Source organism: Scyliorhinus canicula, chromosome 9, assembly GCF_902713615.1.
Source record: "Scyliorhinus canicula chromosome 9, sScyCan1.1, whole genome shotgun sequence".
NCBI lineage: Eukaryota > Metazoa > Chordata > Chondrichthyes > Carcharhiniformes > Scyliorhinidae > Scyliorhinus > Scyliorhinus canicula.
Window position 1 is genome coordinate 139,647,131 of NC_052154.1, and position 25,529 is coordinate 139,672,659.

Below are 25,529 nucleotides of genomic sequence, written 5' to 3' on the forward strand. Positions count from 1 at the left end.
ATGCCAAATATTAAACAATCACAACGATTCATGACACAGCATTGCCATGGAGAAAGCAGTGAGCAACTATAAGCTCCACATCATCTGGGTAATTCAGAAAAGGTGCAAGACTTGAATATATTCCGTTCGTGGTTTTGAATGTAGTGAGAAACAACATACCTGAGGTACATCTCTCACAAAACTACCCATTCAAATTAACAAATTTACTGTTACTTTTTCATTTATATTCCCTTGAAATCACTGAATAATTGATACAAAGTGTGACTTAAGAGCTTGTGGTGTGAGTGTGTTGCAGGCTTCATTTTGAATTATAGGTGAGCTCACAAATTGGTCACACAATTTTACTTGTGCGTTAACTTTGATAATGTTAAAAGAAAATTAAATGCATAAAATTGTCTTTGCAGAGGGACAGGGGAGAGTAAAGCATCATAAATTGTGGTTTTGTGTTCCATAGTGCCTCATTTAGGCCTTTGTCACAAGGGCAACGCCGTCTAAAAATAGTTAAGTCTAGCTTCAAATCTACAGAGCATTGGTGAGACTGCACCAGGACTACAGCGTTGTTTCGTTCTCCTTATTTTAGGAGGGATATACTTGCATTGTAAACAGTTCAGAGAAGGTTCACTATTCTGATTTCTGGGAATGAGGAAAGGTTTAGTGGTTTGAGCATATAGGTGGCATAGTGGTTAGCACTGCTGCCTCACCACATCAGGGACCTGTGTTTGTTTCCCTGCTTGGGTAACTGTATGTGTGGAGTCTGCACTTACTTCCCGTGTCTGCGTGTTTCCTCTGGCTGCTCTGGTTACTTCCCACAAGTCCCAAAAGACGTGCTTGTGAGGTAAACTATACATTCTGAATTCTCCCTCAGTGTACCTGAACAGGTGCCGTAATGTGGCGACTAGGGGCTTTTAATAGTAACTTCATTGCAGTGCTAATGTAAGCCTACTTGTGACACTAATCAAGAGGTCCGGCATTTGTAGCTCGAAGGCTTTTTCCTGAGAATAGGCCCAGGTTTAAAAACCATCTTGTTTCAGCAGGAGCAGTGCACATGCGGCACTGTCTTGTTTATGTAGATAGAGGGGCGGGGCTTCAGGGTTCTGATGACCAGGAGAGAAAATCGCGGAGTTGGCGATTTTCATCTCAATCTGCACACAGCAGCTCCGACCAAACAAACCTGAGTTAATGGATGGGAAATGTGCGGTGGGGCGAATGCACGGTAGTCCCGTGAACTAAAAACATAAGAACATTAGAATTAGAAACAGGACATTCCGCTCATTATGTCGGCTCCCTATTTGATAATTTGGTGGCTGATCTGATTGAGGCCTTAACTCTACTTTGCTACCTGTCCACTCCACTGCTCCATACCCTTGACTCCATTGTAAATCAAAACTGTGTGCAACACAGCCTTGAATATCTTCAATAACCAAGCCTCCACTATTCACTACGGAAGGGAATTCCAAAGACTAATGACCCTCAGAGAGAATACATTTCTCCATATAATATGAACTTAAGGACCCCTAATTGTTAAACTGTTCCTTGGTTTTAGATTGCCCCACTGAGGGGGAACATCTTCTGAGGATCTACCCTGTCAAGCCCCCTTGGAATCTTGTCTATTTAAATAATAGGGCAACACGCTAGCATAGTGGTTAGCACAACACTGTTGCTTCACAGCTCCAGGGTCCCAGGTTTGATTCCCAGCTAGGTCACTGTCTGTGCGGCATCTGCACGTCCTCCCTGTGTCTGCGTGGGTTTCCTCTGGGTGCTCCAGTTTCCTCCCACAGTGAAATGATATGGTTAGGTGGATTGGCCATGCTAAATTGTCTTTAGTGTCCAAAAAGGTTAGGTGGCGTTACAACTGGGTTACAGGGATAGGGTGGCGGCATGGGCTTAAGTACGGTGCTCTTTCCAAGGGCCGGTGCAGACTCGATGGGCCGAATGGCCTTCTTCTGCACTGTACACTCTATGATCTATAATTATTATTATTATATATTCAATGGAGTTTAGAAGTTTGAGAAGTGATCTTATTTATATATAGAATAGTACAGCACAGTGCAGGCCCTTCGGCCCATGATGTTGTGCCGACTATTTATCCTAATCTAAGATCACCCTAACCTACACCCTTTCAATTTACTGCTGTCCATGTGCCTGTCTAAGAGTCGCTTAAATGTCCCTAATGACTGATTCAACCACCTCTGCTGGCAATGCATTCCACGCACCAACCACTCACTGTGTGAAGAACCTACCTCTGACATCTCCCCTATACCTTCCTCCAATCACCTTAAAATTATGTCCCCTCGTGATAGCCATTTCCGCCCTGGTGGAAAAGTCTGGCTATCCACTCTATCCATGCCTCTCATCACCTTGTACACTTCTATCAAGTCACCTCTCTTCCTTCTTCGCTCCAGTGAGAAAAGCCCTAGCTCCCTCAGTCTTTCTTCATAAGACATGACCTCCAGTCCAGGCAGCATCCTGGTAAATATTCTCTGCACCCCCTCCAAAGTTTCCACATCCTTCCTATAATGAGGCGACCAGAATTGGACACAATATTCCAAGTGTGGTCTAACCAGGGTTTTATAAAGCAGCAACAAAACCTCGTGGCTTTTAAACTCAATCCCCCTGTTAATGACAGCCAACACACCATATGCCTTCTTAACAACCCTATCAACCTGGGTGGCCACTTTGAGGGATCTATGTACGTGGACCCCAAGGTCCCTCTGTTCCTTCACATTTCCAAGAATCCTGCCTATAACCCTGTATTCAGCATTCAAATTCAACCTTCCCAAATGAATCACTTCACATTTATCTAGGTTGAACTCCATCTGCCACTTCTCAGCCCAGCTCTGCATCCATTTATACTAATCTAATTATCCTATGTAACATTCTCAGGGGGCTTGACAGGTTAAATGTCGAGAGGGTGTTTCCCCTCGGGAAGGAATCTAGAACTAGGGGACCATTTAAAAAGAAGGGATCTCTTATTTAAAACGAAGATAAAGACAAATTTATTTTCTCAGAGGGTCATTTAACCTTTTGAATTCTCTTCGACAGACAACAGGAGAGGCTGTGTCACCAAATACTTTCAAGGCTGGGTTAGACAGATTTTTGATCAACAAGGGAGTGAAGGATTAGGGGGCACAGACAGGCATGTGGAGTTACGGCCTCATTTCGATCAGCCATAATCTTATTGAACAGCGGGGCAGGCTCAATGGATCAATGGTCTGCTTATCCTATTTCATGTGATGTTATGATCATTACAAGAGAGTAAAAGATGACAGTAATCTTCTTTCCTCCCTTCCTCTGCTGAAGGCTGAGTGTTGCCATGGAAACTGGCATTGCAATAAATTTCACAGGTTGGCACTCTTTCATGGATCTGGTTAGTGAGGGATCACAGCTGAGACTGATCCTGTGCTCACTGTGCAGCAGTGGTCACTGGATAGTGATCTGGAGTAGAACCCATGTAAAATCTTCCCTCTCTAACCCAATGTCCTGAGATTGGTTAATCCACCATGTCCTTGATATTGCACCTGGAATTATCTTTTCATTTTCTTTTAATTTAAATGGTTGGGATCATGAGGTCTCTTTGTGATTCAATATCATTACATTCTGTTTGCATTACCAGAGGCCCAGATAAATCGCTGATCAGAAGAATTCAGTGAGAGTAGGAAGGCCATTCAGTCAATCAAACTCAATTCATCCAAAACCGATTCTATCATGGCTTTTCCTCCCTTCTGCATCATAAGATGAGCTTTGATCATTATCCGCTCATTAACTCTGACATTCTCATCACTTTAAGCGGTCTTGCCTTTATTGCCTGTAGTGTTTCATAAAGGAAAACAATTTTAAATATTGAGGGTTTCTTTTTCTACTTGTTTGTCAGAGTCACAGCCTTCACAGTAATGGGTCCCCATGGATTACACAAATCAGATACTTGGAGTGTCAACGATGACAGATCTTTGGCGGCAAATGTTTCTTGGTCTGTAGGAGTTTACGATGCTCCGAAACAGGTTCCAGTGTGCTTTCTCTCAATAACTTCATCAGGGTAAGGAATAATCAGATCTACAGCAACTTCTGATTGTGACACAAGTGAGGAGCCATCATCAGATTCACACATTTTTCACTTTTCTGTCAGATTCCATGTATAATTACATGTAATTATTGAGTATAAATGTGACAAGATGTTTTAAAAATACTCAGTTCAGTAAAATCCGTACATTGAGTATGTGTCTTTGGTCAAACAATTATTTGCTTCAGCTAGTGGGAATTTTTACGCATAAAATTCTAACTATTATAAATTTAGAAATTTATATTATTGCAACAAAATTGTTGGAACATAGCTTTTAAGAAAAATTAAAAGCTAAGATTCTTGCACATCCCCCAACCCCTATCCTCTTCGCCTCCTCATCCCCGATTGCCTTCCTCCCCACACTCTCCCCACCCTACTGCCAGCTACTATCGTCCCCCACCCCCACTCTAAAAGTCCTTACCCTGTAACCTCATGTCAGTATATAATGTAATAGCCCTGGGCTGGTAAATCCAGTAACCTAATTATCCTGAAACACTTGTTGCTCCTTGGATTAATTTCTTACCCAGGCCACACTGTAGTTGATTTTTCATAATCCCAGTAAACTTGTTTAAAGGAGGAATGTTAGACAGGACACCAGGAAAACTCCATGCTCTTTCTCAAACAATGCCATGGGATCTTCAACATCCATTCAAACTACATGATGTGTTACTGTCTTATCTGAAGTGCAGCATCTGGGAGGCACGGTGGCACATTGGTTAAGCACTGCTGCCTCAAGTTCCAGGGACCCGGGTTCAATTCCGGCCTCGGATGACTGTCTGTATGGAGTTTGCATTTTCTCCACGTCTCTGCGTGGTTTTCCTCTGGGTGCTCCGGTTTCCTCCCACAGTCCAAATACGTGCAGATTAGGTGGATTTGCCATGATCAATTGCCCTTTAGTATCCAGGGATGGTGGAACTATCAGTTTGCGAAGATTGGGTGAGGGCGTGGGCCTAGGTCGGGTGCTCTTTCAGAGGGCCAGTGCAGACTCGATGGGCCGAATGGCTTCCTTCTGCATTTCAGGGCTTCTATGATTCTATGAAAGTGTTAAAAATGGAGTTGAGGATAGGGTGTGGGGTTTCTGTGAATCTCACTGAGGTACTGGTTCCTCCAATGGATGTACTGACTGCCCTGTGGAGGTTAAAGTGGGTCAGAGAGAAAAGTTATATTTTTGATAAATCAACTAACTGCAAAATTCAGTGTTTTTGCTGAGTCTCCAAAAGAAAAACATTGTGTTTGTTCATTTTTCTTTAATTCAGGCTCCAGTCAGAACCACAGTGCATCTGGATTGTGCTAAGTAAGTACTGTATTCCCAAGCCACTCATTTTAATAGGCCTGGTAATTTGTTTTCTCATTCCGATGTGAAAAGAAATTCATTCATTGTCTCTAAATGCGTGTTGTTGTTCTGTGTGAGTAAATCTTCAGGTCCACAGCTGGCTATCTCATTGCTTTTAGTATGAAATCGGACATAAATGTGCAAAAACTCTTAGAACAAACACACACGTTTAAATAAATATTGGATGAGATTTTCAGAACCTCATTTTAAACAAACATCTTTTGAAGAAATTACATTGATAATCATCCTATGCATTTATAATTTCCGTTCGGTATTGCTTCTGAGTGTTCAAGTTATTTTGTGAGTGTCATGTGGAGTGTGGGCAGGCTGAAAATTAAAGCCGAAATTAGACTTCAAAACTATTGGGGTGGCATGGTAGTACAGTGGTTAGCACAGTTGCTTCACAGCTCCAGGGTCCCAGGTGCAATTCCCAGCTTGGGTCACTCTATGTGCGGAGTCTGCACGTTCTCCCCGTGTCTGCGTGGATTTCTCTGGGTGCTCCGGTTTCCTCCCACAGTCCAATGATGTGCAGGTTAGGTGGATTGGCCATGCTACATTGCCCTTGGGTTTGGTGGGGTTACTGGTTTACGGGGATAGGGTGGAGGTGTGGGCTTAAGTGGGGTGCTCTTTCCAGGAGCCGGTGCAGACTCGATGGGCTGAATGGCCTCCTTCTGCACTGTAAATTCTATGATCAGCCACTCCATTAAAATAGCACCATTAATTAACAAGTTTCTAGATTTGAGCTTTCATCTATGCCGAGCATAACACCCTTCACTAGTCTCTGACTTAGTGAGAAGAAAAATAAGCTATTCGTGATCAATAATCAATAAATCCTAATGCAACTTGTACAAGTGTTGAACATCAGGTAAGAACAGGAATCTGTCCCTTATAGTGGAATCAAGCATCTAATGAACTTTATGGTCATTAATTTTCTGTCCTAGGCTGGTGGACTTCGGCATGTTATCCATTCACTGTCTCAGTATGAAACATGAATGTTTGACCTGGCCACATGCTTCAGAAAGTACATTTGTTAGGTAATGGTCACCGCTTTTCTCCCCAGGCCTGCTTACCCTCCCTCTTCCTGAGATAGCTATAATTTTTATTTATTTGCTTGGAATCTGCTTTCAACACATCAATACCGATTTCCAGTGGCTCCCAAGGCGGCCTAATATCCCATATCCTGATGTGGTCCAGAAAGCAAAAAACAATGAGATTTTGATCGGATTGAAGCCATCCCAGAACTGAGAATCCATGGGGATCTTCAGAACCTACCTGAGTATCCGACTCTAATCATGCCAACCATTTCTGGAGCTCTTGTGAGTGATTTGAACAATGTAGGATTTGATTTTAAAAAAACAAATGGAGTAAGCTCTGGCTTACGCCAAACAAAGATCTGGTGAGTGTTCCAACTGTTAGATCCAAGGATTCAACCTACCTCGAAAACAGTGGCCTACATTCAACAGGATCCACACGCTATATGCAAAGCTATCACAACTCGTCCATAAATAGAATGTCAAGGACAGCACCTGGCAGTGGTCATCTGGATCAGGCTGTTCCTCTGAACGAATGTGGCCTATGAAAACTTTCCACAGGATTCAAGTCAATCCAGCTAACAAGCCAGCTGTGACTTGGCTGTTCGACTTGGACTTAGATTTGTAAAGTTGCAGGATGTCATTTGCAAAGGAAGAAGAAGAATTGTATTGAATTATCAATGAAGAAACTATGGGGCTGCAAGTGCTGAATGTTGGGCATTTTATTCTTTGCTGTGGGCACTCGCTGAACAAGAGTTTGAACTTGTTCCACTGATTGTGTATTTAAGTAAAACAGTTAGGTGACCTGTGTTCTATAGAATGTTACAATCCTAGGATATTTTTCAAGCAGCAGTGATAATACAAGACTGCAGAAAATCAGAACGCAAATTTTAATCAATCAGGCTGGGGTTCTGTCTCCTGTTGTCTGTTTACTAATAGAATAATCACCAATTGAATTTATCTTCTTTCTTTATTTAAAGGTACAGCCTTGCCTGTTGAGAGGTCACTAGGCCCAGGTAAAAATTCATGTATTCAATCCTTAAACAAAAGGACTGTTTCAATTTAGAACATAGAACATACAGTACAGAAGGAGGCCATTCAGCCCATCGAGTCTGCACCGACCCACTTAAGCCCTCACCCACCCTATCCCGGTAACCCACTAACCCCTCCTAACCTTTTTTGGTCACGAAGGGCAATTTATCATGGCCAATCCACCTAATCTGCACATCTTTGGACTGTGGGAGAAAACCGGAGCACCCAGAGGAAATCCACACACACACGGGGAGAATGTGCAGACTCTGCACAGACAGTGACCCAGCAGGGAAGCGAACCTGGAACCCTGGCGCTGTGAAGCCACAGTGCTAATCAATTGTGCTACCGTGCTGTCCACAATTTACATTTTTTTTGTTTAAAATTTTTCCAATTAAGGGGCAATTTAGCGTGGCCAATCCACTTTGAGACCCACACAGACACGGGAAAATGTGCAAACTCCAGACAAATGGTGACCCGGGGCCGGGATCGAACCCGTGTCCTCGACGCCGTGTGCATCAGTGCTAACTACTGCGCCACCGTGTCATCTTTCAATTTACATTTTAATATAATTATCGTGAAGGTTATTTGAGACTTCGTAAACTACAGGCGACAGAAATATTATTACAAATGGCTTCCCCATTTGCTTGTTCTGACTAATTAGTCATAAACTATTGTATTTAAAATGTTTTATTATAATTTTCTTGAGTCGAATTGGTTGTCAAATTTGGGGATTTTCTTTCCTATTTGATCTCGGTGTGCACACTGCTTTTTGTAAATGCAGACTAAAATGCGAATGAGATGCGTTTGTGCAGAATGTTGCTTTCTTCAAACCACATCAATTTGATACAATGGGATTTTGTTAAAACATTCCAGTAAACACTGACTCATAAATATATTGCAATAGCTATGAGCTCACCAGGAATAAACTACCAGGAACCCAGTTCTGGAGGGGAATAGATAATAGATTTAACTGGTCAGTCCCTGCTGCAAGGAACTCAGAAATCCGTCTTTAGCTTCCCGCCCAAATGTCCGTAAAGATTCTGTGGAAAGCCAAAGAAAAAGAAAAACAGCGAAGATGAGAACTCTCTCCTTATATTTAGTGTGAATGGTATCCGACGGATTGCTGGTTTAAAACTATCTTTAACCCACTAAGAGGATAGTGCATGCAGCAGGTTTCATTATTTTCTATATGACAAAATTCTGAAGTAGATTAAACTTTACTATAGACTATATTTTGTTTCCTCACATATTATATACAAAATAAACCATCCTCATGTAGGTTGCTCTTTTCGAGGGCCGGTACAGACTCAATGGGGCGAATGGCCTCCTATCTATGATAATTCAAAGTTATTAATTCTCCAAATTATCTGGCTTCTGATAGACAGAGGCTTGCATGATCAAAATAAGTTTGGGCTATCTCATTACTGTTGAAACAAATTGTAGGAATGAGACAGTATAAGAACTTGTTTTTTAAGTGTTTTTGGTGTTTAATAGCGTAGGGTTAAGACATAACAAATAATGAGGTGTCAACCTGGTGAAACTACAACACAGGACTACTTGTGTGCCAAACAGCCGTAAGTAATAGACAGAGCTAAGTGACTCGGCAACAAACACATCAGATCTAAGCTTTGCAGTCCTGCCATATCCAGCAGTGAATGGTGGTGGACAGTTAAGCAACTCAGTGGAGGAGGAGGCTCCACAAATATCCCCATCCTCAATGATCAAGGAGCCCAGCACATGTGTGCACAAGACAAGGCTGAGGCATTTGCAATAATCTTCAGCCAGAAGTGTCCACTGCTTGACCCATTTCGGTCTCCTCCGGAGGTCCCCAGCATCACAGATGTCAGTCTTCAACGATTTACTCTAGGTGAATCAATAAATGGCTGAAGGCACTGGATAGTGCAAAGGCTATGGGCCCTGACAATATTCCGGCAATAGTACTGAAAACCTGTGCTCCAGAACTTGCCGCACACCCATCCAAGCTGTTCCAGTATAGTTATAACACAGGCACCTACCCGGCAATGTGGAAAATTCCCAGTTCTGTCCTGTACACAAGAAGGACAAATCCAGCGTTGCCAATTATAACCCTATCAGTCTACTCTCAGCAAAGTGATGGAAGGAATCATCAACAGTGCTATCAAGCGGCACTTACTCAACAATACTCTACTCTGCTCAAGGACGTTCAGTTTGGGTTCCACCAGGGTCGCACAGCTCCTGACCTCCATTACAGCCTTGGTTCAAACATGGACCAAAGAGCTGAATGCCAGAGGTGAGGTGTGAATGACTGCCCTTGACATCAAGGCAGAATTTGACCAAGTATGGCATCAAGAAACTGCAGCTAAACTGGAGTCAATGGGAATCAGGGCAAAACTTTCCACTGGTTGGAGTCATACCTGGCACAAAGGAAAATGGTTGTGGCGGTTGGAGGTCAATCATCTCAGCTCCAGGACACCACTGCAGGAGTTCCTCAGGGTAATGTCCTAGGCCCAACCATCTTCAGCTGCTTCATCAATGACTCTCTCTCCCATCAAAAAGTCGGAAGTGGGGATGTTTGCAGATGTCTGCACAATGTTCAGCACCATTCGTGACTCCTCAGCAAGACCTGGACAATATTCAGGCTTGGGCTGACAAGTGGCAAGTTACATTCGCGCCAGGCAATGGCTCTCTCCTACAAGAGAGGATCTAACCACCGCCCCTTGACATTCAATGAAATTACCATTGCTGAATCCCGCACAACCAACACCCTGGGAGTTATCATTGATCAGAAACTGAACTAGACTAGCCATACTCTGGCTCCCAGGACAGGTCAAAGGTTAGGAATTCTATGGCGAGTAATTAACTTCCTGAACCGCCCCAAACCATGTCCACCATCTACAAGGCACAAGTCAGGAGTGTAATAAAATATTCTCCACTTGCCTGGATGAGTGCAGTTCCAACAACACTTGAAGCTCGACATCGCTTGATTGCTTCCCCTTCCACAAACATTCAAACCCTCCACCACCAACGAACAGTGACAGCCGTGTCTACCATCTACAAGATGCAGTGAGTCACCAAGGTTCCTTAGACAGCACCTTCCAAACCCACGACCACTACCATCTAGAAAGATAAGAGCAGAAGATACCTGGGAACCCCACCACCTGGAGGTTCCCATCCAAATCGCTCACTACCCTGCCTTGGAAATATATCACCATTCCTTTACTGTTGCTGGAGCAAAATCCTGGAATTCCCTCCCTAACAGCACAGTGAGTGTACCTACGCCTCATGGAATGTAGCGGTTCGAGAACACAACTCACCACCACCTTCTGAAGGGCAACTCTGGATGGGCAATAAACACAGGCCTAACCAGTGGAGCCCACATCCCGTAAATGAATTTAAAAGATTTTTGTTATTTCTGACATATGAATAACTTGATTAATGTAACATTATTTCAGTGGCATAAAGGTGAACAACAAACAAAACTTGTCTCAGCAAGTCGGAAGAACCTGCTAACATTCCGAACAAAACCTTTTGATTTTAAAAAACCCACTGACAATATCACTGAGAATGAGATTTTGTGCATTACTAATTACAGTGAATCATTACATATGCCCATTTTTCAACTACTTTCCATGATTTAAGCTGTGTAATAGAAACCTCCTGAGCATAACTTTGGATTTTAATGAGGAATAGTGACGGGCCGTGTGCTGCAAGGCTGTGATACAGTCGAAGCATTGGAGCTGTTACATTGTCCATCTGGTTCCCCGTCTTGCAATAGAGATAGGAGATTGTTTTAAAATACAAAGCATCAAGCCAGAGATGTATTGGTGTCGGCCGACAGCTGACAGCAAATTGGAGTTTAATATTGAGCAATAGCACCTTCTGTGAAATGGCAGTGTGACACAACTGGATGTGTTATGTAACATGAGTAAGTTGCTTTGTTGCACCATAACTGAAAAGCTCACTCGTGCCTCTCTGTATGTCACAGATCTTCAGTGCTTGACTGATGCAATGATTCTGACTGTTCCAAGAAGTTTGGTAGCAAACATACCAGAAAGTAACCTGCAGCTCAATGATGCTTCCTGTAACATCACTGGTAATACCACTCACCTCTTGCTGAAGATCCCCCTGTCAGGATGTGGCACTAAATTACTGGTATGTAATAATTCTGCGTTTGGAGTCAGGAGGATGGGGAGGCCAGGTTTCCTATCTGCTGTGTACTAAACTAGCTGATCTCAGGCAAATTGTCCAGTAGTGGAATATAGGTGTTAATTAACAACAATAATGACCCTAGGTGTGGAAATAAGGCCAGAGTTCCCATCATAATTTCATCTCTTTTATTCATTCATGTGATATATTGCCTGTCTCTTGTTGCACTTTCCGACAATTGAATGGCTTATTAGACCATTTCAGAGGGCATGCAGTTAAGAGTTGCCCACATTCAGGAAGGTTTGAAGTTAGATACAGGCCAGGCTGGGTATGAGTGGCAGAATTCCTTCGTACAGGATATGTGTGAACCAACTGGGTTTTTACGATAATCTGATAGTTTCATCATCACCATTACTCGTACTCGCTTTTAACTCCAGATTTATTTAATTAACTGAAATTAAATTCCTCCCCTGATGTAGTGGGATTTAAACTCACATCTCTCAGATTGTTAATCCAGGGCTCTGGATTGCCTGTCCAGTACCAGAAGTTTAACTTTGGTACTGCACCCTTCAATGTCCAGTCATCACTACTGAGAGTTTCCAGCTATGGACATTAGTTGAGGATATGGTCATCTCAGCTGTGCAGTCAATGCTAAGTGAACATGACAAGATTATCCTCTTTAGGTCAGAGTTCCAGCCACCCAGTTGCTTTCAACCCAACCTGACCCATTACCCTGTACCAGGGCTCATCAGATATGCACAATGGACATTGGCCTGAGAGAGATACTGCAGAGCTGAGATGGATATTAAAGAGTTCACAATGTTGGTACTTCCAATCAGAGGCAAAACCTACACAAATAGGTGACTGGGGCTGGGTTGGAGGGAAAAAGGGCTGCTACGAAATCAACAAATTGTATTTATATAGCACCTTTGATCAAACATCCCAAGATACATTGCAGGAACATTATCAAACCAAATCTGACATTGTTCCATAAGGGACTATTAGGTCTGATGAGCAAATCCTTGCTCAAATTTTAAGGAGAGTCTCAAAGGAGTGGACAAGGAGCAGAGACGTTTAGAGAGGGAATTCCTGAATTTAGGGCTGTGGAAAATGAAGACTTGCTGCCAATGGTCAGTAATTCAAATGGGGGGTGCTCAAGAGGCCATGGTTGGAGGGGTGCAGAAATTTTGGGAGGGTTGTAGGGGAGAAGGAGATTAGTGATAGGGAGCCATTGTAGTTAGTGAGCATGGGGGTGATGAGTGAACGGTTCTCGGTGCAAGTTAGCACATGGGGAGCATAGCTTTGGATCATCTCAAGGCTAGATGGTTTAGAACTTGGGAGGCTGTCCAGATGTGTGTAGTCATGTCGAGCAGGAACAAAGTTTTGGGTAAGGATTTTGGTAGCTTTTGAACTGAGACAGAGATTGCGTCAAAGAATGTTACAGATATAGAACAAAGAAAATTACAGCACAGGAACAGGCCCTTCGGCCCTCCCAGCCTGCGCCAATCCAGATCCTTTATCTAAACCTGTCTCCTATTTTCCAAGGTCTACTTCCCTCTGTTCCCGCCCGTTCATATACTTGTCTAGATGCCTCTTAAATGATGCTATCATGCCCGCCTTTACCACCTCCACTGGTAAAGCGTTCCAGGCATCCACCACCCTCTGCGTATAGGAATAATCAGATTTAATGATAGTCCTGTTATGAGGTGGGAAGCTCTTCACATGATCGTATATGACACCAAGGTTATGAAGACTCGGGTTCAACCTCAGACAGTCTAACCTGGAATTGCAGAGGTGAATCCTAAGCTTATTCGGTGTGATCTAACGGAAATGTTTCGAAGTGCAGTAGTGAGCAGGAACAGCCGGGTGTTTCCCTATGGCCAACCCGGCAAGGCCATCACCGATATCTAATGTTATTTAAGGCATTTAATGATGCTCCACTGGCTTTGCCGGAAAAGACTGTCCTGGCAGCTGATTCGCCTGGACCACGCTTGGCAATGCCCCGCCAATGAGGGGGAGCAGCTCTTAAACTGATCCCGCAGAGCAAACCCCAGACATCAGATATGCCACCTTGCAGACCAGCCCCACGATTCGGAGATGCCGACCTGGCCAGACTGTTGGACGCAGTGGAGTGTTGTTCCCCCGAGGGGGTCGGAGGGTCAGTCACAGGGCAGACAGTGCCGCCTGGGAGGCAATGGCAGCAGCCGTCACCAGGAAGACTAACACCCAGTGCCGTAAGCAGCCCAATGACCTCTGCACGTATGAGTTGGCATTGGCCCCCTGGCACCGGTCCTGCCTGCCACTTTTACCCCCCTCCCCCACACACACAAACACACACCACCCCAACAGTCCTGCAGTGGCACCATACTACTCCCAGCACAATACCATGCCTGTGCCTCAGCACACCCTGGGCACCCAGCTGTGCACCCTACCCATGCCCAGCCTGACCTCCGCCATACACCCCTGCCCCACGATGCATGAAGTGTGCAACTTACGATGCCCTCTCTCTGCACCAGCAGGAGAAGTTGGCACACAACAGATGGGAGAGTGCCCAGACCAGCAATGAGGTATCAGATGTCAGAGTCTTCGTCCCCTACAAGAAGCAGGCCCTAGAGGTTGTGGGGAAGGCCGAAGATGTGTGGAGTCTGCACGTTCTCCCCCTGTGTGCGTGGGTTTCCTCCGGGTGCTCCGGTTTCCTCCCACAGTCCAAAGATGTGCGGGTTAGGTGGATTGGCCATGCTAAATTGCCCGTAGTGTCCTAATAAAAGTAAGGTTAAGGGGGGGTTCTTGGGTTACGGGTATAGGGTGGATACGTGTGTTTGAGTAGGGTGATCATGGCTCGGCACAACATTGAGGGCCGAAGGGCCTGTTCTGTGCTGTACTGTTCTATGTTCTATGGATCAGTCACCGATGTTGAGATCGACCTGTGCTATAGAGGTGGGTATCCACCAGCCCTACCCAGATGACCCGTCACATGTGAATTGTTCATGCCAGACAGAATAAACCTTCCCTCCCACTGATCTGTTTCATCTGCAGGATCTCCATCTGATGTCGCGAGCCCATTCAGGGTGCCCCCCACTACCGCCCATGGGGACACCTCAGAGGAGCGCTCAGAAGATGCCACCATACTGGCATCACAGCAATCATCCCCACCCTCCACCAGCGCAGAGGCACACACCTTGGTGGGTGAAATTAATGGACAGGCTTCTGGGCACAATTTGGGGAGCACCACACAATTGCTGATGCACACCAAGTGGAGCCATGAACATCCAGCTGAGACAGCGGTCGGAGGTCTGCCAGATCCCAGGGCCCAGCTGGGTCCCAGTCATATGCTGAGCACCTTGACAAGGTTATCCCAGAGCTGATGTAGAACCTGGGGTGCGGGCCTGATATTCAGAGGTGGATATCAGCGACACTGCAGTGGGTCCATACCCCATTGGAGGAATTACAAAGGCTACGGGTGCAGGAGATGGCGGGGGTTGGGGGGAATGGAATTGAGTGACGGGGAGGTGGAGACGGATCAGGTTAGAGGCGGAGATGAATGGTTGTGGGGGGGGGAATGGTGGGTGGAATGGGGAATGCGGCAATATGACGGACAAAGCCACATCCTATGTGATGCGGGCAATGTTGAAGTCCTCCCTGGCTCTCTAGGCATGCCAGACCCTCACCGCCGCTGCCTGACCCTATCCTCCAACAACTCCTGCGGGTCCTCCCAAGGCTTGTCCTCCAGCCCTACAGGTCCTGCTCCTCCTTCCATGTGGCCACATGCTTCTCCTTCTCTACCTTCAGCAGGTTGCCCTCTGCTGTGTCAGGTTATGGAGGGCACAGCAGACCACCTCAAAGTGGACAACCCTCCGGGGGGTGTACTGCAGTTCACCTTCAGAGAGGTTGAGGCATTGGAACAGCATTTTAAACAGCCCGATACACCGCTCAACGACAGCCCGGGTGGCCAGATGGGCTTGTTTATTGGGTCTCCTCATTGGTCACCGGCCTCCACACTGGCGTCATTAGCCAGGTCCTAAGCTGGCACTCCTTATCCCCCCAGAATGAACCGGTCATCGTAGAGTGTCCCTTGAAAACATCTGGAATCTCCGACTGTCCCAGGATGTAACTGTCGTGCACATTCCCGGGGAAGCGTGCACACATGTGCATGATCTTCAGATGTTGGTCGCACATAAGTTGGATGTTGAGGGTGTGGAATGTTTTCCTGTTAACCAAGGGTGCTCCCAGACCGCCCGATGCGGGGAAGGCGACATGCGTGCCATCTATTACCCCGTGGACCTAGGACATCCCGGCGATGGCGGAGAATCTTGCTGCCCATTCACCTTGGTGGGTTTGGTCCAGGTCAAAGTGAACATTGTCATCTGCCCGGGCAAACAGGGAATCCGTGACTTTACGGATGAATTTGTGGGTTGTAGGTTGGGATATGTCACACAAGTCCCTGCTCGAGCCCTGGAATCAACCCAGCGCATAAAATCTTAGGGCTGCGGTGACTTTTTAAAAAAATATATATTTTAGCGGAGGTATTTTCAAATATATACAGAACAGAAATGTGCAAACAGCAACAGTAAACATACACAGTTAACACTATTCCCCCGTCCCACCTTCTCCACCTCCTCTTTTTACACCCAGCACCTCCAAACCCAAACAGAACATCTTTCCGAGATGGCGCCGGAGCGAGGCAACTCTCTGCGAGCTCTCCCCCACAGATCCACTTTTTACTTAACTTATACTCGTTCAAATCTTTAAAAATTAATTCTAAAACTAGCATTATTACTAACCTCTCTCTTTTCCCTATTATGTGTTTTCTTTTCTTCCCTTTTCTTCCCATGTACTTAATGATCTGTGGAGATGCTTGCAGAAAAATACTTTTCACTGTACCTCGGTACACATGACAATAAATAAATCCAATCCATAAAGAACCTCCACCCCACACAAATGTTGCTCCTTAAAGAGGTTGATGAACAGACTGCACCTTGTGGAGAACCCTCCTGCACCCCTCTTAAGGCAAACTTGATTTTTTTCCAGGTGGAGGATGTCTGGCAATGCGCTCAACCATGACCCCGTTTTTCAGCGGCTCTGACTCCCCCCAGCACAGCAAGATCCGGCTCCAGGCTATCCGGGAGGCAAAGCCCACCATGTCAGCCTATCTCCCCACCTGCACTCCCGGATCCTCCGACACCCCAAATATCAGCACCTCCACCCCCAAAATCTTTAACATTACGTTAGAAAACCTTTTACAGAACCCCGGGCCCAGGTACCCCCACCGATACATACACTCACCCGATGTTAGCGGGGGTGTCCCCAGTGCTGCGGCCCAGTTCTTGGATGTATGATTGTTGGCTGATGTCCCTGCAGTTGCGCAGCCTGAAATGGTCAGGCAATGTGTCCAGCCGCAAAGTCTGATTGGGATGCTAGGCAGTCTAACCCGCCTGCGACATTGCACATCTACCCACAGTATCCACTTGTGATCTGTTTGGTTCTCCCATTACTAACATTGCCAATTCCCTATTAGTGATAGCCTACAGTTTTGCGGCATAGGCCATTGTCGGTGAGGGTTAAAATGACGTTCACCATATTACCACAGATGGGGCTCTGTTCTCCGGGGGCCTCCTATCCCCACAGCAGCCATTTCCCTAGCTTCACGTTTCGTTTTGGTTTTTTTAAAAAATAATTTTTATTGAAAAATTTTGAATTTATACAACAATAACACACTATAGTAAAATACCAAAAATAACAATAATATTAGCAATCATATACATTCGCCCCACCTCCATGAACAACACAGCATTTTAACAACTATTGACCAAGATACCTATCTTTGAGCCAGGAAGTCCAGAAAAGGCTGCCATCGTTTATAGAACCCTTGCATTGATCCTCTCAGGGCAAATTTGACCCTTTCCAATTTTATAAATCCCGCCATGTCACTGATCCCGGTCTCCACACTTGGGGGCCTCACATCCTTCCACTGTAGCAGGATCCTTTGTCGGGCTACTAGGGACGCAAAGGCCAGGACACCGGCCTCTTTTGCCTCCTGCACTCCCGGCTCTACCGCAACTCCAAAAATCGCAAGTCCCCACCCTGGTTTGACCCTGGATCCAACCACACTCGACACCGTCCCCGCCACCCCCCTCCAGAATTCTTCCAGTGCTGGGCATGGCCAGAACATATGGGCATGATTCGCTGGACTCCCCGAACATCTGGTGCACCTGTTCTCACCCCCAAAGAACCTACTCATCCTAGTCCCGGACATGTGGGCCCGGTGCAGCACCTTAGATTGGATGAGACTAAGCCTCGCACATGAGGAGGAAGAGTTGACTCTCTCCAGGGCATCCGCCCAAGTCCCGTCCTCCATCTGCTCCCCGAGTTCCTCCTCCCATTTAGCCTTCAGCTCCTCCACTGACGACTCCTCCACCTCCTGCATTACCTTATAGATGTCCGGCACCTTTCCCTCTCCGACCCACACCCCCGAAAGCACTCTGTCCATCGTCCCCCGCGAGGGCAGCAGAGGGAATCCCTCTACCTGTCGCCTGGCAAACGCCTTTACCTGCAAATATCTGAACATGTTCCCTTGGGGAAGCCCAAATTTATCTTCCAGTTCCCCTAGGCCCGCAAACCTCCCGCCAATAAACAGGTCCCTCAATTTACTGATGCCCGCCCTTTGCCACCCTCTAAATCCCCCATTTTTGTTCCCCGGGATGAACCGATGATTGCCACCCAGTGGAGCCTCCATCGAGCCCCCTGTTTCCCCCCGATGCCGTCTCCACTGTCCCCAGATTCTTAGGGTCGCCGCCACCACCGGGCTCGTGGTAAACCTCTTAGGGGAGAGCGGCAGCGGCGCCGTTACCATGGCACCCAGGCTCGTACCTCTACATGACGCCAACTCCATTCTTTTCCACGCCGCCCCTCCCCCCTCCATCACCCATTTACGCACCGTTGACACATTGGCCGCCCAATAGTACCCCAGAAGGTTGGGCAGCGCCAGCCCGCCTCTATCCCTCCCTCGCTCCAGGAACAGCCTCTTCACTCTCGGAGTCCCATGTGCCCACACAAAGCTCAAAATACTGCTAGTCACTCTCCTAAAGAAGGCCCTGGGGATAAAGATGGGCAGGCACTGAAAGAGGAACAAGAACCTCGGAAGCACCGTCATTTTGACGGACTGTACCCTCCCCGCCAACGACAATGGCAGCATGTCCCACCTCTTGAACTCCTCCTCCATCTGATCTACAAGTCTGGTGAAATTATGTTTGTGAAGAGTCCCCCAGTCCCTGGCCACCTGCACCCCCAGGTACCTAAAGCTCTCCCCTGCCCGCCTATGCGGGAGCCTACCAATTCCTTCCTCCTGGTCTCCAGGGTGCACCACAAACACCTCACTCTTGCCTAAATTTAATTTATAACCTGAAAAGGTCCCAAACTCAGCTAGCAGCTCCATCACCCCCGGCATCCCTCCCACCGGGTCCGCCACATACAGTAACAGGTCATCGGCATACAACTACACCCTATGTTCCTCCCCACCTCGCACCAAGCCTCTCCACCTCTCTGAATCCCTCAACGCCATCGCCAGCGGCTCGATTGCCAGTGCAAACAACAAGGGGGACAGGGGGCAACCCTGTCTGGTCCCTCGGTAAAGCCGGAGGTACTCCGACCTCCTCCCATTCGTGGCCACGTACGCCATCGGGGCCTCATATAGCAGCCTTACCCATCTAATGAACCCTTCACCAAATCCAAACCTCCCCAACACCTCCCATAGGTACCCCCAAACCACTCTATCGAAGGCCTTCTCCGCATCCAGCGCCACCGCTATCTCTGCCTCCCCCTCAATCGCCGGCATCATGATGACATTCAACAATCTCCGCACATTCGTGTTCAGCTGCCTTCCCTTCACAAAACCTGTCTGGTCCTCGTGCACAACCCCGGCACACAGTCCTCTATCCTGGTGGCCAGAATTTTTGCCAGCACCTTAGCATTGAGGAGAGATATGGGCCTGTATGAACCACACTGCTGGGGGTCCTTGTCCCTCTTTAAGATTAACGAGATCAGCGCCTGCGACATCGTCGGGGGGCAAAGTCCCCCCTTCCCACGCTTCATTGAGTGTCCGCACCAGCAAGGGACCCACTAGGTCCACAAACTTTTTATAAAATTCCACCGGGAACCCATCCGGCCCCGGTGCCTTCCCTGACTGCATCTGCCCGATCCCCTTAACTAGCTCCTCCACCTCAATCGGCGCACCCAACCCCTCCACCTGCTCCTCCTGCACCTTCGGGAAAGGAAGCCCGTCGAGGAACCTCTCCATTTCCCTCCTCTCCCACGTTGGCTCCGACCGGTACAGTTCCCCGTAAAAGTCCTTGAAGACCTCATTCGCCTCTACCCCCTACCGCACCACATTCCCACTCTTGTCTCTCACTCCAGCAATTTCCTTAGCCGCATCCCGCTTGCGGAGCTGATGAGCCAGCATCTTACTCGCCTTTTCACCATGTTCGTACACTGCCCCTTGTGCCTTCCTCCACTGTGCCTTCGCCTTTCTAGTGGTCAGCAAATCAAATTTAGCCTGCAGGCTGCGCCTCTCTCCCAACAGTCCCTCCTCTGGTGCCTCTGCATACCTCCTGTCTACCTCCAGCATCTTTCCCACCAGTCTATCCCTCTCACTCCTCTCGCTCCTCTCCCTGTGTGCCCGGATGGATATCAGCTCCCTACGAATCACTGCCTTCAGGGCTTCCCAGACCATCCCCACCTGAACCTTCTCCGTATCATTCACCTCGAGGTACCCCTCAATACTTGCCCGGACCCTCCTGCACACCTCCTCCTCCGCCAACAACCCCACATCCAACCGCCACAACGGGCGCTGGTCCCGCATCTCCCCCATCTCCAACTCCATCCAATGCGGAGCATGGTTGGAGATTGCAATGGCCGAATACTCGGCCTCCTCCACTCTCGGAATCAGTCCCCTACTCACCACGAAGAAGTCTATCCGAGAGTAGACCTTATGTACATGGGAGAAGAAAGAGTACTCGCGTGCCTTCGGCCTCACAAACCTCCATGGATCCACCCCACCCATCTGGCAGATAAACCCTCTCAGTACCTTGGCCGCCGTCGGCCTCCTACCCGTCCTAGAGCTGGACCGATCCAGTGAAGGATCCAACACCGTATTGAAGTCCCCCCCATGATCAGACCTCCCGCCTCCAGATCCGGGACCAGTCCCAACATACGCCTCATAAAGCCCGCATCGTCCCAATTTGGGGCATACACACTAGCAAGTACCACCTTCTCTCCTTGTAGCCTGCCCCTAACCATAACATACCTACCCCCCTTATCCGCCACCACCTCCGATGCCTCAAACAACACATTTTCCCCCACCAGAATCGCCACTCCCCGGTTCTTCACATCCAACCCAGAGTGGAAAACCTGCCCCACCCATCCCTTCCTCAGGCGGACCTGGTCCGCCACCTTCAGGTGGGTCTGCTGAAGCATTGCCACATCTGCCTTTAGCCCCTTCAGATGAGCAAGTACCCTTGACCACTTCACCGGCCCATTCAATCCTCTCGCATTCCAGGTGACCAACCGGATCAGAGGGCGTCCCGACCCCCTCCCCCGTCGGCTAGCCATAGCCCGTCAACTGCCCGCCCCAGGCCAGCACCCCCTGCCCGACCCAGTCCCCACAGCGACAACACCTCACCTCTGTCCCCCCAGCCCCCACCAGCTCCTTCCTGATCCTACCAGCAGCAACTCGGTATTCCCCTTCCGCGCCCCCCCCCCCCCCCCCCCCCCCCAGGCTAGGAACCCTCCCAGCCGCGAACCGTCCTCCACTGGACTTCCGTGGGTCAGCTAACTTCTGCTGACCCCGGGAACTCCCACCAATAACCCGACCCCTCCCAAAGTGGGATCATCCCCCAATCTATCCCTCCTCCAGGCACCGCTCCAGCGCGGGGGAGAGCAAGTTAAGGCCCCGCCTCCCCCCGTCATCATCTCCGCCCCCAGCCCCGCAGTGCGGGAAACCAGAGGAAAGCCCGCGCTTTCGCACTGCCCCACCACACCCTTCTGACGCAGCTCCCAAATACCAGCCCCCCTCCATACCCCCAACCGGACATAGAATACAACAAACCCCCCCCAACCCTCCCCACAAGATACAAAACTCAGACAATGCCCCACAGCAAAAAAAACATAACAGAACAACACCCCCATAAATAACCATATCAAAATTGCAAAAGTACAAAAAAACAAAAAAAGAACACAGCAACAGCAGAAACCAGCAATAAAGCCTTACAACCGACCCCGCAACCCCCAACCCCTACTTCACGTCCAGTTTCTCCGTCCGCACGAAGGCCCACGCCTCCTACGGGGAATCAAAATAGTAATGCCGGTCCGAATAAGTTACCCACAGGCGCGCGGGCTGCAACATTCCGAACTTTATCTTTTCCCTGTAAAGCACCTCTTTTGTCTGATTAAATCCTGACCGCCGCTTAGCCACCTCCGCACTCCAATCCTGGTAGATCCGTACTACCCCATTCTCCCAATTGCTGCTCTTCACCTTCTTGGCCCAGCGCAGCACACACTCCCGATCACTGAACCGGTGGATCCTCACCAGCACCGCACGCAGGGGTTCATTCTCCTTAGGCCTCCTGGTCAGTACTCTGTGTGCTGCTTCCAGCTCCAAGGGCAGATGGAAAGACCCGGCCCCCACTAGCGAGTTCAGCATTGTAGCCACGTAGGTTGTCAGGTCCGACCCCTCCAGCCCCTCCGCAAGGCCCAGGATCCGCAGGTTTTTCCGCCTCATGCAGTGATCAAGTTCCTCGAAGCGTTCCTGCCACTTCTTGTGGAGTGCCTCGTGCCCCTCCACCTTACTCACGAGGACCACGGCCTCCTCCTCTCGTTCAGTGGCCTGCGTCTACAACTCCTTGATGGCAGCGCCCTGGGTCGTCTGAATCTCCGACAGCCTTCTGTTCGTTTCCTGCAGAGAGCTCAGTACCTGAGCCTTGAAGTCTGTAAAGCAGCGCAGGAGAGCAGCTTGTTGCTCCTGGGCCCACTGCTTCCACTCCTCTGGAGCTTCGCCGGCCGCCATCTTGGATTCCTTCCCCCGTTTTTTCTGGGGAGCTGCTGCCATTTTTTACCCCTTTCCACTCCGAGTTCGAGTCATGGACTGCGGGGAAAGTCGATCAGCACACCTTCTCCCACCGGGAGACGTCAAAAAATTTCCGTTTTGGGCTCTAAAAAGAGCCAAAAAGTCCGTTTAAAACGGGAGCTCCCAAATGTGTGGCTTCCTACGTCATCGCCTCCACCGGAAGTCAGCTTTACGTTTTTAAATAATAGTGCTAAATGGCGCCCGCGTGATAACTCGCTGGGGAGTCGATTAGATCATGGGAGGCCTTTCGATAGGGGGTTCTTCCTGTTCGTGGATGGAGATTGGCCTTAATTGATGATTATTGGTATCTTGCCACGCTGTGACAGGATCCTAATCTTGCCAATGGGAGTGGGCAGGTTAGATCGGAAGCCAATCTATCACTCAATATCACTGGTTTTGTTTAGGATCCTTCTGGCTATTGTCAAAAACAGATGAATGGCCTCCATAGACATCGACATAGAACAGTACAGCACAGAACAGGCCCTTCGGCCCTCGATGTTGTGCCGAGCCATGATCACCCTACTCAAACCCACGTATCCACCCTATACCCGTAACCCAACAACCCCCCCCTTAACCTTATTTTTTAGGACACTACTGGCAATTTAGCATGGCCAATCCACCTAAACCGCACATCTTTGGACTGTGGGAGGAAACCAGAGCACCCGGAGGAAACCCACGCACACACGGAGAGGATGTGCAGACTCCGCACAGACAGTGACCCAGCCGGGAATCGAACCTGGGACCCTGGAGCTGTGAAGCATTTATGCTAACCACCATGCTACCGTGCTGCCCACTCCTGCTGCTTTTCCTTGTTGGGCCTTTGCATTGCCCTAATTAGCTGAAGATACTAAGAAGCAACTATCACCCCTATATCCAACCTGACAAGGTTGGTGTGATCTCGAAAGTATGGCTTCCCCAACTGTGGACTGTGACCCCCAGTGGGGTGACAAGATGATATTTTAGGTTCACAAGCCCCAAGGCAGCAATGGCTGCCATGGAGATCAGACTGATTTCCAATAGCTTTGAGGCTCCTTTAAATGCTTGTGTGTATTTTTTGTTTCTCTGAAGCCTGATTACTGTTGCAATAAAAGCCTGTGAATAGATGTTTTTGTTTGTGAAAACCCCACTTTTCATCAACTCCCCTAACTCCTCATTAGCTAATAAAAACGCAAGCTTAGTATCTCCTCTGTAATTGCAACAGGCAAAGCCTCTGAAAAGCACTCTAAATTTGAGACATATACATCTGCAGTTTTAACAGGTATATATTCACACTTACTAAAAGTTTTAATATTTAAGTTTAAAAAAAATAAATTTAGAGTATCCATTTCTTTTTCTTTAATTAAGTGGCAATTCGGCGTGGCCAATTCAACTACTTTGCACATCTTTGGGTCATGGTGATGAGACCCACACAGGCATGGGGAGAATGTGCAAAATCCACACGAACAGTGACCCGGTGCCGGGAGAGCCTAGGTCCTCAGCACCGTGAGGCAGCAGTGCTAACCACTGTGCCACCATGCCGCCCCAGCAGTAATATTTTAGTAGGAGAGGAAAAAACCTTTATAAGTATATGACCTGAGTATTTTCTGTTATATGTAACTAATTGTAAGCGAGTATCAAAAAATCTGTAATTTGCAGTCATGCATATCCTATGCTGCTGTAGGGCAGCACGATAGCATAGTGGTTAGCACTGTGGCTTCACGGCGCCAGAACCCCAGGTTCGATTCCCCGCTGGGTCACTGTCTATGCGGCGTCTGCACGTTCTCCCCGTGTCTGCGTGGGTTTCCTCCAGGTGCTCCAGTTTCCTCTCACAGTCCAAAGACGTGAAGGTTAGGTGAATTGGCCATGCTAAATTGCCCTTAGTGTCCAAAAAGGTTGAGAGGGGTTATTGGGTTAGGGGGATTGGGTGGAAGTGAGGGCTTAAGTGGGTCGGTGCAGACTCGATGGGCCGAATGGTCTCCTTCTGCACTGTATGTTCTATGCACACAGAAATAGCAGTTATAGAGTTTATGTATCTACAAATTATAGAGTTATAAAGAGAATTGTAAAGAAATAATTATGCATGGGTCCAATTTACAATAGAAGTTTGATGATATATTACATTTTTTTGAGTTTATTGCAAGTATTTAGCTACTTCAAGTGCTCTGCACAATAATATTTATGCAAGCTGACTATCTGAAGTTTCCCCGAGAACAGGCCTTGTACTCCCCCATCCCCCCACCAAATTTTCACTCTGGGGTCACATGAAATCTGAAGCATTTAAATGGGGCCAAATGTGGTCAAATTGAGTAGTATTGCTCTCAGCTAAATATTCTTAAGCAGATAGTGTGGGGAAATGGTTGAGGTAATAGTTGAGCCATGATCTAGTTGTATGGCGGATCAGGCTTGAGAGGTCAAATGGCCTAATCCTCCTCCTATAAGATTATAACACATAGGAGCAGAATTAGGCCATTTGTCCCATTGAGTCTGCTCGCCATTCAATCATGGCTGAAATGTTTCTCATCCCCATTCTCATGCCTTCTCCCCATAATCCCTGATCCTCCTATTAATCCATCCCTTAAAACACTCATTAAAATCCACCTCATTGACCAAGTTTATGATCATCTGCCCTGATATCTCCTTTTGTGGCTTGGTGTCATGTTTTGCTTCAGAATATCTGGGAAGTTTATTTATGTTAAGATGCTATATAAATACAAGTTGTTGTTGCTGTAGTTGCCCGAATTGTAGGAGAGTCCCATGTCGAGATGTTTAGCTGCTCACAGCGCTGAGGAAGACTATGCTATCACACAAGATTCTGTTGCAATCCTGGACCTCAGCTGAGAATGCCCCACCGAGGAC

The 25,529-nt window shown here is 47.7% G+C and overlaps 1 protein-coding gene across 4 annotated transcripts in view; it reads left to right on the forward strand.

Annotated features, from left to right (window-relative positions):
* The window catches only part of LOC119971736, a 106,898-nt gene that overhangs the window by 52,570 nt on the left and 28,799 nt on the right, over window positions 1-25,529 (forward strand). For all 4 annotated transcript variants that reach the window (XM_038807703.1, XM_038807704.1, XM_038807705.1 and 1 more), the window contains 4 exons: window positions 3,872-4,033; window positions 5,314-5,351; window positions 7,402-7,437; window positions 11,418-11,584. In XM_038807703.1, coding sequence (XP_038663631.1) covers window positions 3,872-4,033; window positions 5,314-5,351; window positions 7,402-7,437; window positions 11,418-11,584 — 403 coding nt within the window. The remainder of the gene's footprint in view (window positions 1-3,871; window positions 4,034-5,313; window positions 5,352-7,401; window positions 7,438-11,417; window positions 11,585-25,529) is intronic.